The sequence below is a fragment of the Cervus elaphus genome, chromosome 1, assembly GCF_910594005.1.
Source record: "Cervus elaphus chromosome 1, mCerEla1.1, whole genome shotgun sequence".
Classification (NCBI taxonomy): Eukaryota; Metazoa; Chordata; class Mammalia; order Artiodactyla; family Cervidae; genus Cervus; species Cervus elaphus.
This window is the reverse complement of record NC_057815.1, coordinates 32,157,286-32,173,461: the sequence shown is the minus strand read 5'-3', so window position 1 is coordinate 32,173,461 and position 16,176 is coordinate 32,157,286. Positions and strand designations below refer to the sequence as shown.

The 16,176-nt window shown below is 35.9% G+C and overlaps 1 protein-coding gene across 3 annotated transcripts in view; it reads right to left on the bottom strand.

Annotated features, from left to right (window-relative positions):
- The window catches only part of ATM (ATM serine/threonine kinase), a 143,409-nt gene that overhangs the window by 84,790 nt on the left and 42,443 nt on the right, over positions 1-16,176 (bottom strand). For 2 of the 3 annotated variants that reach the window (XM_043898403.1, XM_043898411.1), the window contains 4 exons: positions 11,829-11,954; positions 11,129-11,254; positions 10,127-10,216; positions 7,647-7,837 (listed from right to left, as the gene is read on the bottom strand). In XM_043898403.1, coding sequence (XP_043754338.1) covers positions 7,775-7,837; positions 10,127-10,216; positions 11,129-11,254; positions 11,829-11,954 — 405 coding nt within the window. In that variant the 3' untranslated portion in view covers positions 7,647-7,774. Of the gene's footprint in view, positions 1-2,857; positions 2,989-3,119; positions 3,196-4,015; positions 4,172-4,268; positions 4,352-6,589; positions 6,790-7,642; positions 7,838-10,126; positions 10,217-11,128; positions 11,255-11,828; positions 11,955-16,176 lie in introns of those variants that run through there. The other variant, XM_043898421.1, reaches the window with a different exon arrangement.

The window sequence follows — 16,176 nt, the reverse complement described above, 5'->3', positions numbered from 1 at the left end:
CTCTGGTAAAATACCAACAAGAAGAAGCCACAGGCTCTTATATCAACCTGCTCTAACATTTAATCACAACTTAAAAGTTATTGCTTCCCTGATAGCTCAGTTGGTAAAGAATTTGCCTGCAACGCAGGAGACCTTGGTTCGATTCCTGGGTTGGGATGATCTGCTGGAGAAGGGACAGGCTACCCAGTATTCTTGGGCTTCCCTGTTGGCTCAGCTGGTAAAGAATCCGCTTGCAATGCAGGAGTCCTGGGTTCAATCCCTGGGTAGGGAAGGTCCCCTAGAGAAGGGAAAGGCTACCCACTCTAGTATTCTGGCCTGTGCAGTCCATGGGGTTACAAAGAGTTGGACACGACTGAGCGATTTTCACTTTCTAAAAGTTATTAGCTTTAATGTCTTGATGTTCTATTAAAATTATTTTTATGTGGTAGAGGAGAGCTGATCAGTGCTTTTTGACATAATGTGCCATCATATTTAAGGACAACTCTTCAGCCAATTTTGTCTTTTATCCTTTTATACTAATCAAAACTTATGAAAGTATCAACTTTTTGGTATTTCTCTGATTCCTCAGTTTCTCCAATCTCTCTTCAGCAGCTTAATATTACATATCTAACAAGTAAACAACCAATAAATAAATAAATATGTTCATGCCATTCATGAATTTATGCATTTTTGAATCCTAAGAAATTTTTTAAATGTCAGCACTACACTGCTTTATTATATTCAACTTGTTATCCTCTGTAACCCCAGATCTTTAATTTTTGTATATATTTTCTTTCTTAAGTATTTGAAATCACACATCCACTAGCAAATGTTACAATGCACTGTGGTTTTACTAAAAATAGTCCTAAACCTAAGGAATTAAGACATGATTCTGACCTATGAAAACATTGCTTTCAGAATATCAAAATTTTGGACGCATCATGTTTTCTAACACGTGTATTTATGTGACTGCGTGGCACTTTCTTCAGTGTTCTTTAATTATTGGTCATCTACAGTTGAACAGAAAAACTGCTCAAATGATTTTTAGCTTTGATGTTTTAAGCATAATGTAATTTTTTTCAAATATTCATTGATTTTACAAATTATTAAACACCTGACACATTCCAAGTGTTATTTTAGGAAAAGAGACAAAGACAAACACTCTTTAGGAGCTCTTATCCTAGATAAATGTGTTAAAATATAATATTTCAACTGGTGATAAATGCTATAGAGAAAAATAAAGCAGAGATGTTTTGTTTATAGGAGAGTGAGGTGGGAAAGGCAGAAGTAGGTTACAATCTAGAGTTTTAAAATCCACTTAACCCATTAAACATGCAGTTGCTAACATTTAATATTTGCTTCTTCAGGTTGTTACTGTTGTTCAGTCGCTAAGTCATGTGCGAATCTTTGTGAACCCATGAAATGCAGCACATCAGGCTTCCCTGTCCTTAGCTATCTCTGTAAGTTTGCTCAAACTGATGTCCATTGAGTCAGTGATACCATCCAAACACCTCATCCTCTATCGTCTCCTTCTCCTCTTTCCCTCAATCTTTCCCAATATCAGGCTCTTTTCCAATGAGTGAGCTCTTGGCATGAGGTGGCCAAAGCAGCTTCAGCATCAGTTCTTCCAATGAATATTCAGCATTGATTTCCTTTAGAAGTCTCCTTGCTGTCCAAGGTACTCTCAAGAGTCTTCTCCAACACCACAGTTTGAAAGCACCAATTCTTTGGCACTCAGCCTTCTTTATGGTCCAACTCTCACATGTATACATGACTAATGGAAAAACCATAGCTTTGACTAGACAGACCTTTGTTGGCAAAGTGACGTCTATGCTTTTTAATATGCTGTTTAGGTTTGTCATAGCTTTTCTTCCAAGGAGCATGCCTCTTTTAATTTCATGGCCACAGTCACTGTCTGCAATGATTCTGGAGCCCAAGAAAATGAAATGTGTCACTGTTTCCATTTTTTTCCCCACCTATTTGCGGTAAGTGATGAGACCAGATGCCATGATCTTAGTTTTTTGAATGTTGAGTTTTAAGCCAGATTTTTCACTCTCCTCTTTCACTTTCATCAAGAGACTCTTTAGTTCCTCTTCACTTTCTGCCATTACAGTGGTGTGATCTGCATATCTGAGGTTGTTGATATTTCTCCTGGCAACCTTGATTCCCACTTGTGCTTCATCCAGCCCAGAATTTCTCATGATGCACTCTTCACATAAGTTAAATAAGAAGGGTGACAATAATCAGCCTTGATGTACACTTTTCCCAATTTTGAACCAGTCCATCGTTCCATGTCTGGTTCTAACTGCTGTTTCCTGACTTGCAGACAGGTTTCTCAGGAGGCAGGTGAGGTGGTCTGGTATTCCCATCCCTTTCAGAATTTTCTACAGCTTGTTGTAATCCACAGAGTCAAAGGCTTCATTAGGTACTCAAATATAAAACACATTTCTTGTGAGAGAATCACTCCAATGCCTAATTTTATGTTCACTTGAATAAATATGATTGTAATTAGCCAAATGTAAAATGTGCTAATTTTCATTTTATAAACTCATGTAAAATCTCTCTAATACCTAAAAGCCCTGTATCTCTAATTGGGAGTAGACACACCTCATTCATCTCAACCACTTACTAGATGTATAGCACTTAGCAACTCACTTTATTTCCATCTAAGCCATGGAGTTTTCGTTACTAAATTTGATAAAACAATCATATCTAAGTGAAAGAGTTGTCAGAATTAAGAGAAAACAAAAATGTCAGCATACAGTCTATGCTTAGTAATCACTACTTTTAATATCACCCCTAGTGAGCTATGACTGTGCTAGACATTGAACTGCTATCTGCAGCACTCCAGATACTTCATGAATACTGGACCCATTACCTGTTTATTGACTCTGCAGCCAACATGCGAACTTGGTGATGATTATCAGCAAGAAACTGTGGAAATACTTCATTTACAGGAAGATCTCTTCCCTTTACATTCAGAATAGACCATTCTGAATAAGGATCAGCCTATGGGAAAAAATCAACTGAGGTTAAATGTGAAATACTAAGAGAAAAACTACCCACTAACAAACAGAAATAAAGACTGCTTTTAAAACGTCACTGGAAACCTTACTAATAATTAAAGTGGAATAACTCACCTCAAGCAAAGTTTTAAGGCATTTTACTAGTGCCATTCTTACAGAGAATGTACTTTTTCCCTCCTTTGTTAAGTGCCTGAAATAAAGTACATGTCTTAATATCAAGTAATTATTCCAATAAAAGCATAGTCAAAAAAAAAAATCATTGGACATTAAGATTATTCCAAATAATTTTGCTGCTTCCAAAATTACTTTCCATGATAAATTTGATTCTCACTATGCAGTACACGCCAATATTCTCACCTTCCAAAAATTCCAGCTAAAATAAACTGGTTTGAAAAGCAGCTCATTTTAATGTATTTGTGTCATGTGATTATGCCTCATTTGGGGGCTATCACACTTCAGCTAACCATGTTATTGAAAACTTGCTTGAAAAGGAAAACATTTTTAGTGTTGTATATCAAAGATTTAAAAAACCATATTCTGTACTGATTCAGAAATCCTTACCCACCAAATGGTATGAGGGTTCTGAATGACATATATATGCTCCTCTATAAGTATCTTAGTATTATCTCAAACTGTGACTCTGTGCATGAAACAGCCAGATAGTGACAAGGCCAACCTGTTCACTTTAGGAATATAAACTACTCAACTGATTTATTAGACTTGTTGCACTTTGCTTTAATTCATCATACTTGTCGAACTATTAAGTGATTCAGAATTCAAAGAGAAATACACTAAGCTCACTTTAGGAAGCCAAGCCTTAAGCAGAAAACAATGTAGTTCTTCAAGCAATCAAGAAAGGAAATATAAGTTACATTTCACTATTGTTAAAAAATGTATATAGCTACATTCAAGAATTAGAAGAAATCACTAAAGTAGAAATGTGAAGTTTGCATTTGTATGCAAAAGTGGCAAAAGAAAAACAACAACTCCATAAAATAATCTATACCCACCAAAATGCTCCAATCACTGTTAGAAACTGTCCTTGAGCATCCCTTGTGTTCTCATCATCCATATTTCTGTGACACAGGTTCATCACTACGTGAAGGACGTGGTTTAAGACGGTTTTACAAACATCTTGGTCACGGTGATAAGATGAACACACATTGCTGTGGTGGAAAAAATTTAACTTTATCAGCATAACAGAGCACACCAGTTTGGTTTATAAATTTAGAGTGAATATTCTATATGGTTTTAATATCTTACGGTAGTGGTTTTAGAAGTTTTGCAACATCTTCCATTGGCAAGGGATATTCTTCTCCAGGAAGTGCCTTTAAAAGCACTAGATACTAAGATGGGGGGCAGGGAGGGGGAGAATTAGTTTTTTTTTTCAAATGATATTTATTTATCATTCACTCAAATACATACATACATGTAAACCATAAATTCATATATTTAAACACACGTGCCTACACATACACGCTTGAGCAGTGAATTTTTTTACCAGGCAATAGCAGGAGAGTTTGAAGTCAAAGAGAGTGGGATACAAATCCTAGCACCACAATCTGTTACTACTTGTGTGGTTTTAAAACTTGCCTTGTCATCGGTGTCTTTATACTCTCAGCTGTAAAATAAGGATATAGCACTTACCTGGCCAGATTACTGTGAAGATGAAAGGAAATGCATGTAAAGGTCTAAAATTTTTTGACAGCATTCAGTGAGTGACAGTTGTTATCACTGTTGGGATTAAGTGCCTGAGCAAGAGTCTAAAACTATGTCATCACTCTCTGAAAACAGTACTTGAGGTTTAAAACTTCAGGGGTTAAAAACTATTCTGTTAATGAATTTTAGAAAGCAGAGATAATTATGCACAGTGAATAATCCAAATACCTTGACTTATCTTCCTGTAGGCTCTCTATGGTACAATATAAAGGGCTACTCAGCAACTACTAGAATAATGGTAAGTTGTAACTAGGCAGTCAGTTTCTGACATGTCAAATAATTTTCTTGCTGTATTAAGAATCAGAAGCCTCCCCCCCCCCATCATCTATATGTAGAAAAATGTTTCTTACTCCTTCTGATATTATAAAAAGAACATTAAGTTGAACCATTTTAAATATTTGCCATGAGAGTCATGTGTGATATTAGTGAGTGTCTTGAAATGACTTTTAACATCAAAGCCCCAGAAAAGCATACAGCCCTCCCAACTGGGTGGGGCTAGAGACTTTATACTAGAGTATTGCCAGGTTTGAAACCAAGGGATCAAACAGGACTCAACTAAGCATATTTGCCAGAGCTAGGCGATAAGCCAGGATGTTCACCAAAGCTAGAATATGACAAGAAATTCTAACAGGGACTCAACCTCAATATTTCCAAGGGATTCTAACTGGCATGTTTCCCACGGCTGGGGAAATCACCTGACATGTTTGCCAATTTGCTGCCTGTGACTAGGGATATGACCATAGACTCATCCAGCATACTCACTGAGACAGGAGCTCCCCCAATATGTTCACCAGCACTGGGGCTAAGCGTATAGCACCCATGGTCAGGAGATAAGTTACATGCAATAATATTAAGTAAACAAATAAATGCATCAAGGTTAAGTAGAAAGCCAGATTTCTTACTGTTGGAAAGGGAGCTCTACATATGGACAGAGAAAAATAAATTCTACAATGCTGGATTGGAATTGGAGATATCTATCAGTAGATGAGTAGACTGATGAAGGAAGCAAAGGAGAGCGATTACTTTTGTTAAGACTAAATCTAATGAGGAAACATGAGACAAATTCAAACAGTACGATTCTATATAGCAAGTGGCTATACTATTCAAAAATAGTCATGAAAGATAAGGAAAGAGTAAGAACTCTTTCATACTGAAAGAAACTGAACAGATCTGAGAACTAGTAAACTATCATATTTATTAGTTAACATGATACAGTGTTAATTTCTTGATGATGATACTATAGCTATATAGGAGAGCATCACTGTTTATAGGACATATACACTGAAGTAAATGGGCATCATATTTGAATATTTAATCTCAAAATGGTACAGAAAAAAAGTATGTGTGTGTGTGTGTGTGTGTGTGTGTGTGTGTGTGTATGTGTGTGTGTGGGTATAGCATGCAGAGAAGGATAAGTCAAACATAGCAAAATGTTAACTATGGAGGCTTAGGAATGAAATTTAGGACATTCTGTAGTATTTTAACTTTATAGCCACTTTGAAATTACATTAAAACACTTTAAAGCATATAAACCAAGGACAAGGAAAGATTCAGACTTCAACAACAATGTTATGTATTATTTTTACATTCAGAGTCTGTACTACTTGGCCTGGTTTAAAATAATTTATAAAAATTATACCCAAAGAAAAGGAATCTATCCAAAGTCCATTCAAGTCTTAATGTTACTGTATCCACTTAAATGTTTTCACAGTACATTAAAAGTGTATTTTATAACAGTCTCAGATTCATTTCTCAAAGAAGCAATTTCAATTCTTCAAAGGTACAATTTGATTCTTATATGTCAGTCCATTACATTTAGCTAGCAAGATCAAGTACACTCAAAGCACTTCTTTCACTGAACTCACCATGTGTAAATGAAGAGATCTGGTAGGGTCTAGCATGCTAGAATCAATTAACATTATTAATTCCCTCCGAATATCAGCTGCCCTAAATGACACAGTGTTAGTCTGAGCAGTGGTTACACACATACACAAGAACTTGAGCATGTCTAAAGAAAGTAGATCTTGCTTTGACAGATGTTCTTCAGCTAAAGGATTCATGGCACCTAAAAATAAAAAGTACTTATTAAGACTAATAGAGATGGGAAAAAAAAAAAGACTAACAAAGGTGTAAAATAACCACATACATTGAACATTAACACAAGTATCTTCTGCCGAACAACAGAAAAAGAAAAAAAATATATGGAAAGCAAAAATATAATAAATTTGATCACACACTAAAAGCTTCAAAATTCTTTATAAAAGGTTACTCTAGGATTCTGTCATCAAAAAATAATCTATGGAAAAATCTACATAGGCAAGTATTCACTGCAATACTGTTAGAAAGGGATCTAAATTTCTGACAATAAAAAAAATGAAAAAAAAAAAAAAAAAAGGCCTAGTAAATTATGGTATCAATGTTAAATATGATATTATAGGGTCATTAAAAAGTGTGATTATCAACAGCACAAGTACCTAAATGAAAAAACTGCTTCTAGTTGATGTTAAAAGAAAACAGACAAAGGTATAAAAAGGCATCTGAATGCTGATGCTAATTATAATTTTGAATTATATGGGTCTATGTAGAAGTAACAGAAAAAAGGAAAACAACAATTGCATTATGGGTGCTTTTGCATTATCCTGCTTATTTCCAAATAACCAAAATGTTTAGTTATCCAAAAATGTTTTTAATTCTTTAGCAATTATTTTTAAATTCGCCCATGAAGAATAAAAATAGGAAACTGATAATAAATTCAATTAAAAATGAGAGAATTCTAAACTGTATGGAAGGGAACAATCCTAAATGACTACATAAAAAGGAAATTAAATGAGCACAAAATAGTATATATGAAGTCTTTTATAATATCAAATAATACTAGAAGGTTAAAAAAAAAATCTCATGCAATAAAATGTATTTACCAATAGTAATTTGGCTCTTTCCAGATTCATTTGCATCAGTAACACTGCCAGCAGGGTAATCATTAAATAGACTCATGGATGACTGATCCTCCATCCTCATTAGATTTTCATCAGTATCTTCTTCCATTGGTTCTACTTCTCTAGAGTCAAAAGGCTTTTTGAAAAAAAAAAAAAAGGCTTTTTGATCATGAATGCCTTCAAACAAAAGAAAGATGTTTCAAGTTGGTTTCTTTCAGAAGCATTCTGCACTTAAAATTGAATTAATCAAACAATTCAAGAATCAGGTGTATAAAATGGATATATAATCTGTACTGTCTATATAACAGAACAAAACACAAACTCTACAAGTGACTTCTTACATTAAGAAACTTCATACTACTGCAAACTGATGAGAGTGCAGACAAGATTATAACTTGACTATATGGAGAACAGTATGACTATTTTGGAGGACAATGATAATATCTATCAAAAAGTATCAATAAAATTCATATTCCATGTGAACAAGCAATTCCATTTCTAGAATTTTCCTACATTCTTCAGAGGCACAAAAAGAAGTAGAAAAAACTGTAAGAAATTTACTGCAGAACTCTTTGGAGAAAAAAAAAAAAATTTACAATTTTAATTAGGATCAGTTGGGTTAAAATACATATGTTATTCCCATATATAATGAAACACCACGTTGCTGCAAAACAAAAAAACAAGTAAGGCAGTAAGGTATAGCCCTATAAAGCAGCACGGAAAGATGACCAAGATTTATTATTAAATGAAAACAATCAAGTTAAAGAAAATTCTTTTACTCATTAAATATTTGAGTATCTACTATGTGCCAGGCACTGTTCCAGACAAAAAAGTATGCAATCCATTGATATGAAAAAGAAAAATATATGTTGCTTGTCTAGTGAGGTTTTTGTTTTTATTTTTATGAATAGAGAATTATTTTAAATTTTGGTACGTTATACACTAGTAAAGTAATGCTCAAAATTCTCCAAGCCAGGCTTCAACAATACGTGAACTGTGAACTTCCAGATGTTCAAGCTGGTTTTAGAAAAGGCAGAGGAACCAGAGATCAAATTGCCAACATCTGCTGGATCATCAATAAAGTAAGAGAGTTCCAGAAAAACATCTATTTCTGCTTTATTGACTACACCAAAGCCTTTGACTGTATGGATCACAATAAACTGTGGAATATTCTAAAAGAGATGGGAATACCATATCTCAAGAGACCCGCCTCTTGAGAAACCTGTATGCAGGTCAGGAAGCAACAGTTAGAACTAGACATGAACAACAGACTGGTTCCAAATAGGAAAAGGAGTACGTCAAGCCTGTATATTGTCACCCTGCTTATTTAACTTATATGCAGAGTACATCATGAGAAACGCTGGGCTGGAGGAGGCACAAGCTGGAATCAAGATTGCCAGCAGAAATATCAATAACCCCAGATATGTAGATGATACCACCCTTATGGCAGAAAGTGAAGAAGAACTAAAGAGCCTCCTGATGAAAGTGAAAGAGGAGAGTGAAAAAGTTGGCTTAAAGCTCAACAATCAGAAAACTAAGATCATGGCATCTGGTCCCATCTCTTCATGGCAAATAGATGGGGAAACAATGGAAACAGCAGCTGACTTTATTTTTCTGGGCTCCAAAATCACTGCAGATGGTGATTGCAGCCATGAAATTAAAAGACGCTTACTCCTTGGAAGGAAAGTTATGACCAACCTAGACAGCATATTAAAAAGCAGAGACATTACTTTGTCAACAAAGGTCCGTCTAGTCAAGGCTATGGTTTTTCCAGCAGTCATGTATGGATGTGAGAGTTGGATTGTAAAGAAAGCTGAGTGCCGAAGAATTGATGTTTTTGAACTGTGGTGTTGGGGAAGACTCTTGAGAGTCCCTTGGACTGCAAGAAGATCCAACCAGTCCATCCTTAAGGAGATCAGTCCTGGGTGTTCATTGGAAGGATTGATGTTGAAGCTGAAACTCCAATACTTTGGCCACCTGATGCGAAGAGCTGACTCACTGGAAAAGACCCTGATGCTGGCAAAGATTGAGGGCAGGAGGAGAAGAGGATAACAGAGGATGAGATGGTTGGATGGCATCACCACCTCGATGGACATGGGCTTGGGTGGACTCCGGGAGTTGGTGATGGACAGGGAGGCCTGGCATTTTGCAGTTCATGGGGTCTCAAAGAGTTGGACACAACTGAGCAACTGAACTGACGTTATACAGAAAAAGGTACTGAGTCTGAATGATTAATTTCCAACCACTTGGTCTGTTATTATTCATTGAGAAATTAACAAGTGCTATTGATATTAAGAAGCATATACATTCTGCTCAGCAAACCAAATAACTTTATTAAATTTCCACATTTTTAAAGCATATGATGCTATATACTGTGAGATACATCCCTTTTCAAAGAAATTTCAAAGTTATAAAAAGTATGTTAGAGTCAATGAAATATGATAGTAAAACAGGAAGCATACTTACTAAACTTTTACAAATATCTGCAATGTCATTCATTAGCTTTGATGTTAATAATCGTAAGAAGAAGCCAGATGCAATCTTATTTGGACTGTGCTGTAATTAAGACAAAACAGCAAGGAAAGATATAAAAACAATTATTCTTCGCAGATAATATTTTCTCTGTAGTGAATAAAATGTAGATTTTCTTTTACACTGGAAATTCTCTATCAGAATAAGCATGGATAAACAGGTTATTATTAGGAACAAGACAGAAATTGCTTCAGAAATACTAATCTCTTTTCTTAAGGTAATAATAACTGTAGCAAATATCTTTTATTGGACATAAACAACATTAAAGTAAAATACTAGCTACTGCCCCTAAACATACACAGGCAATAATCATAGCTTACAGTATATTCTTCCACTCTCTCCTTCCCCTCTTATCTCCCCAAAAAAACACTTCTAAAAATACATGCTGATAATATTGATACTTGGACATGTACTTAACATTAGCTTTAAAAGATGTTTCCGGTTATTATCAATACTCTGGCCTGACCACCCCTCAGGCCTCCTTCAAATCAAAACAAAGATTACACATAGCAGCAATCTTTCCACCAAATTTCATGTAAGTCTATCTGGGCAGAAGAGAGTAACATATATGCTTGAATAGTTTATCTTTGCAGTGTCCACAAGCCCTTGGGTAGTGGTATGCATACCACATACCTGGCAGTCAAAAAGTTTTTATTAAATGAATGAAAGTACACTGGCAATAAGTTATCAATTAGCTGTTATAAAAAGGAGTAAGACAATCTCAGAAACTTTCCTGAGAATATTAGTTTTATGAAGTTAGTTTCATGAGAAACTCAGATTATCTGTTGCTTTATTCATCTGAATACTACTTTAATATATCAATTTAATTTAAAATCAGTGTATCAACTTATGAATGGACCCTAAAAACATTAATGACATCAACCAGTTATCAACCTCCTGGAGAGGCTACACTGTCAAGTAGGAAGAACATCTTACCTTGGAACAGTTATGTAAGCAACTTGTACATAGATGTATCATATTTCTCAATGAAAGAATTCTAGATTCTTCACTTGTCTTATTTTTAAACAAAGTGATACTTTCTCCGGCACACTGCATTAGAGACTATTAAAAAAAAAAAAGAAGGAAAAATCCAAACTTCAGGTAAAATCGTAGCTTATTTAAGGCTTTTTTTTGTTTTACTTAACAGGTAAAATTAATCCTTTCAAGAAGTTACGTTGGTTACATAATTAAAAACGAACAATTTTTTAAAAACAACGAATTAAAAAAAAAAAACAACGAATTTTATATCATGTTATCTTTACAAATCACACAACTGACAAAACAATACCCAGAGATAGAAGTTAATTTCATGCTTAGAAAGACTATTTGATTAATGCTTAATTAAGCATTCTTTAGGATAACTGCTCCAGGGAAAACTTTTTAAAAGGATAGATAAAAATCCTTATTTTTGTTAATGAGATTATCTTTCAACATATTATTTCAATTGCTGCATTTATATTGGCTTAAAATAACTTCAAATCTTAAGAAAAGAGACACAGTATTATCTCCTCTCAGACTACATAAATGAAACAGTTAACCTATATAACAGTTTGTTTTCCAAACAAATATACAAATTTTCCCAGGAATATATTTCATTCAAATCAATCCAAAACACTATTGATATAAATCTTCCTACCTTGGCTTTCTGGAATAATTCTGATTTGTATGCTTCCTCTTCAGCTATGACACCCAGGTAACAATAGCAGCCAAGAACACCCACCAAAAGACTTGAACACCGGACAAATATCTCTGAATTTGAAGTCTTAAAATATAAAAAGTTTAAGTATACAGAATAAAAAGTTTTTACATATTTCATAAATCATTTGGAGTACTATTGTTTTTTGCGAGAGCAAATTTTGTCTTCACATTAAAAAACTATAGCTAAATTAATAATGCCATAATTCTGATCATCTCTAAAAAACATCTAAGAGATCCCTGCAGAGCTGTAATAACCAGGCTTCTCAGGAAACACAGGAGAAATACGTCCTGATGGCCAAGTAGCACATCTTTTTCAAAAGTGGCTCAGTGTATTGCACACATAAGTCCTTAAACATCTGAGGTAAGGAGGAAAGAAAGAAAAAACTGATAGGCAAATAACTGTCTATAATTCTTAGAACATGAGCAGAAATCAGATTTATTCATAAAAAGAGACATTAAAATGACATTTTGAGTTTCTAAGAAATAAGGTCCTTGATTTACTCAGCTTTTTAAACTCCACAGACAAGTACAAGATATTTTACCAATAGCTACTGTCAATCAATTTTATAGACTTATGTAAGAAATGTGTAAACGTTACAAACAAAAAAAAAGACTTTCAGATTTTTCTGTTCCTATATTATATGAAATGGCATTTTAGGAAAAAGCAGGAGATCTCATTACTCTGTAATGAAAGTAGTTATAACTATAATCCAGAAGAAAGACAGTAATTAAGAGCAAGATAGATAAATAGGCACGTTGCCCTCTCTCTGGTTCTTTGGATCATAAGTTATGGCTACTAAATCTAGCCATAGTAGCTTGTAGGTTTTATTTTAATCAACAAATACTTTTAACATTTATCATATAATAAGGTATTGAAGAAGATACAAAGATCAAGAGAAATTATATATGCCCTTTAATGAGCTTCTAGCATAGTTTAAGAGATATTTGTACATATGGTACAAAATTGGAGATATCAGGGGAACAGTTCATCCAAGTATGGGCATGATATTATCTGTCAGGACCTAACAGAAGCAGAAAAGATTAAGAAGAGGCAGCAAGAATACGAGTGAGTGAGTGATAGTTGCTCAGTCATGTCAGACACTTTGCGACACTATGGACTGCCAGGCTCCTTTGCCCATTAATTCTCCAAGCAAGAATACCGGAATGGGTTGCCATTCTCTTGTCCAAGGATAAACAGAATAACCATACAAGAACAGACAGAAGAACTATACAAAAAGGTCTTAATGACTTGGATAACCATGATGGTGTGATCCCTCACCTAGAGCTAGATATCATTAGGAAGCATTCTACAAAACAAAGCTAGTAGAGGTGATGCAATTCCAGCTGCTGCTGCTGCTAAGTCGCTTCAGTCGTGTCTGACTCTGTGCGACCCCACAGATGGAAGCCCACTAGGCTCCTCTGTCCCTGGGATTCTCCAGGCAAGAATACTGGAGTGGGTTGCCATTTCCTTCTCCAGCAATTCCAGCTAAGCTACTTCAAATCCTAAAAGATTTATTGTTAAAATGCTGCACTCAATGTCAGTAAATTCAGAAATTTCACCAGTGGCCATAGGACTGGAAAAGGTCAGTCTTCATTCCAATCCCAAAGGCGGCAATGCCAAACAGTGTTTGAACTACCATACAACTGCACTCATTTCACATGCTAGCAAGGTTATGCTCAAAATCCTTCAAGTTAGGCTTTAACATCATGTGAACTGGAAACTTTCAGGTGTAAAACCTGAGCTTTGAAAAGGCAGAAGGATCAGAGGTTCAACTGCCAACATTCGTTGGATCGTGGAGAAAGCAAGGGAGTTCCAGAAAAACATCTGCTTCTGCTTCATTAACTATGCTAAAGCCTGTGACAGAATTCAGTTCAGTTAAGGACAGTTGCTCAGTTGGGTCCAACTCTTCATGACCCCATAGAGTACAGCACACCAGGCTTCCCTGTCTTTCACCATTTCCCGGAGCTTGCTCAAATTCATGTCCACTGAGCTGGTGATGCCACCCAACTGTCTCATCCTATGTCATCCCATTATCCTCCTGCCTTCAACCTTTCCCAGCATCAGTGTCTTTTCCAACGAGTCAGCTCTTCTCATCGGGTGGCGAAAGTACTGGAAGCTTCAGCTTCAGCATCAGTCTTTTATAATGAATATTCATGATTAACTTGTTTTAGGATTGACTGGTTTGATCTCCATGCAGTCCAAGGGACTGTTAAAGAGTATTCACCAACACCACAGTACAAAAGCATCAATTCTTCGTGCTCAGCCTTCTTTATGGTCCAACTCTCATTAAAGCAGAAGTAGTCAATAAAGCAGAAGTAGGTGCTTTTCTGCAACTCTCTTGCTTTTTTCTATGATTCAACAGATGTTGGCAATTTGATCTCTGGTTCCTCTGCCTTTTCTAAATCCAGCTGGTACATCTGGAAGTTCTCAGTTACACAGTGTTGAAGCCTAGCTTGGAGGATATTGACCATTACTTTCCTAGGATGTGAAGTGAGTACAATTGTGTGGTAGTTGGAACATTCTTTGGCATTGCCCTTCTTTGGGATTATAATGAAAACTGACCTTTTCCAGTTCTGTGGCCACTGTTGAGTTTTCCAAATTTGCTGGCATAGTGGGTGCAGCACTTTAACAGCATCTTTTAGGCTATGAAGTAGCTCAGCTGGAATTCCATCACCTCCACTAGCTTTGTTCACAGTGATGCTTCCTAAGGACCACTTGACTTCGCACTCCAGGATGTATGGCTTAGGTGAGTGATCACATCATCATGGTTATCCACGTCATTAAGATCTTTTTTGTGTAGTTCTTCTGTGTATTCTTGTCATCTGTTCTTAATATCTTCTGCTTCTGTTAGGCCCATACCATTTCTATCTGTTATTGTGCCCATCTTTATATGAAACTCTTCCTTGGTATCTCCAATTTTCTTGAAGAGATCTCTAGTCTTCCTTATTCTATTGTTTTCCTTTTTTTGTTGCATTGTTCACTTAGGAAGGCTTTCTTATCTCTCCTGCTATTTTTTGGAACTCTGCATTGAGATGGGTATATCTGTCCTTTTCTCCTTTGCCTTTCACCTTCTCTTCTTTTCTCAGCTATTTGACAGTATGGATTACAACAAATTGTGGTAAATCCTTCAAGAGATGTAAATACGAGACCACCTTACCTACCTCCTGAGAAACCTGTATGTAGATCAAGAAGCAACTTTAGAACCAAACATGGAAAACTGAGTGGTTCAAAATTGAGAAAGGAGTATGGCAAGGCTGTACACTGTCCCTCTGCTTGTTTGAGTCATAAGCAGAGCTCATCATACAAAATGCTGGTCCAAGATGAATCACAAGCTGGAATCAAGACTGCTGGGAGAAATGCCAGCAGTCTCAGATATGCGGATGATACTACTCAAATGGTAAATAAGGTGAAGAAGAACTCAAGAGCCTCTTGATAAAAGTGAAAGAGAAGAGTGAAAATGCTGGCTTGAAACTCAGCATTCAAAAGATGAAGATAATGGCATCTGGTCCCATCACTTCATGGTAAATAGAAGGGGAAAAAGTGGAAGCAGTGACAGATTTTAGTTTCTTGGGCTCCAAAATCACTGCAGATGGTGACTGCACCCATGAAATTAAAAGACGTTTGCTCCTATGACAAACCTAGACAGCATATTAAAAGCAGACATATCACTTTGCCAACAAAAGTCTGTATAGTCAAAGCTACAGCTTTTCCAAGAGTCATGTGCAGAGTAAAGGCTGAACCATAGAGTGCCGAAGAATTGATGTTTTTGAATTGTGGTGCTGGAGAAGATTCTTGAGAGTCTACTGGACAACAAGATCAACCAGTCAATCCTAAAGGAAATCAGTCCTGAATATTCATTACAAGAACTGATGCTAAAGCTGACGCTCCAATCCTTTGGCCAATCCTGTTGTGAAGAGCTGATTCACTGGAAAAGACTGAAGGCAAAAGGAGAAGGGAGTGGCAGATGATCAGATAGACAGCATCACTGATTCAATGTACATGAATCTGAGCAAACTCCGGGAGACAGTGGAGGATAGCAAAGCCTGGCATGCAACTCCATGGGGCTGCAAAGACTCAGACACGACTTAGTGACTGAACAACAACAACATGAAAATTAAAAGATACATGGCTGAGATTATCAAAAAAGGCTTTAGTGAGGATTTTGACATGTGAATTATCTGAACACATAGAAATGCATGCAAAGACATAGGAGTTTTGGTAAGAGAACAGCACACACAATGAGAACTTTTTTATTTTAAGAGGACAATGGAAATGATATGTAAGA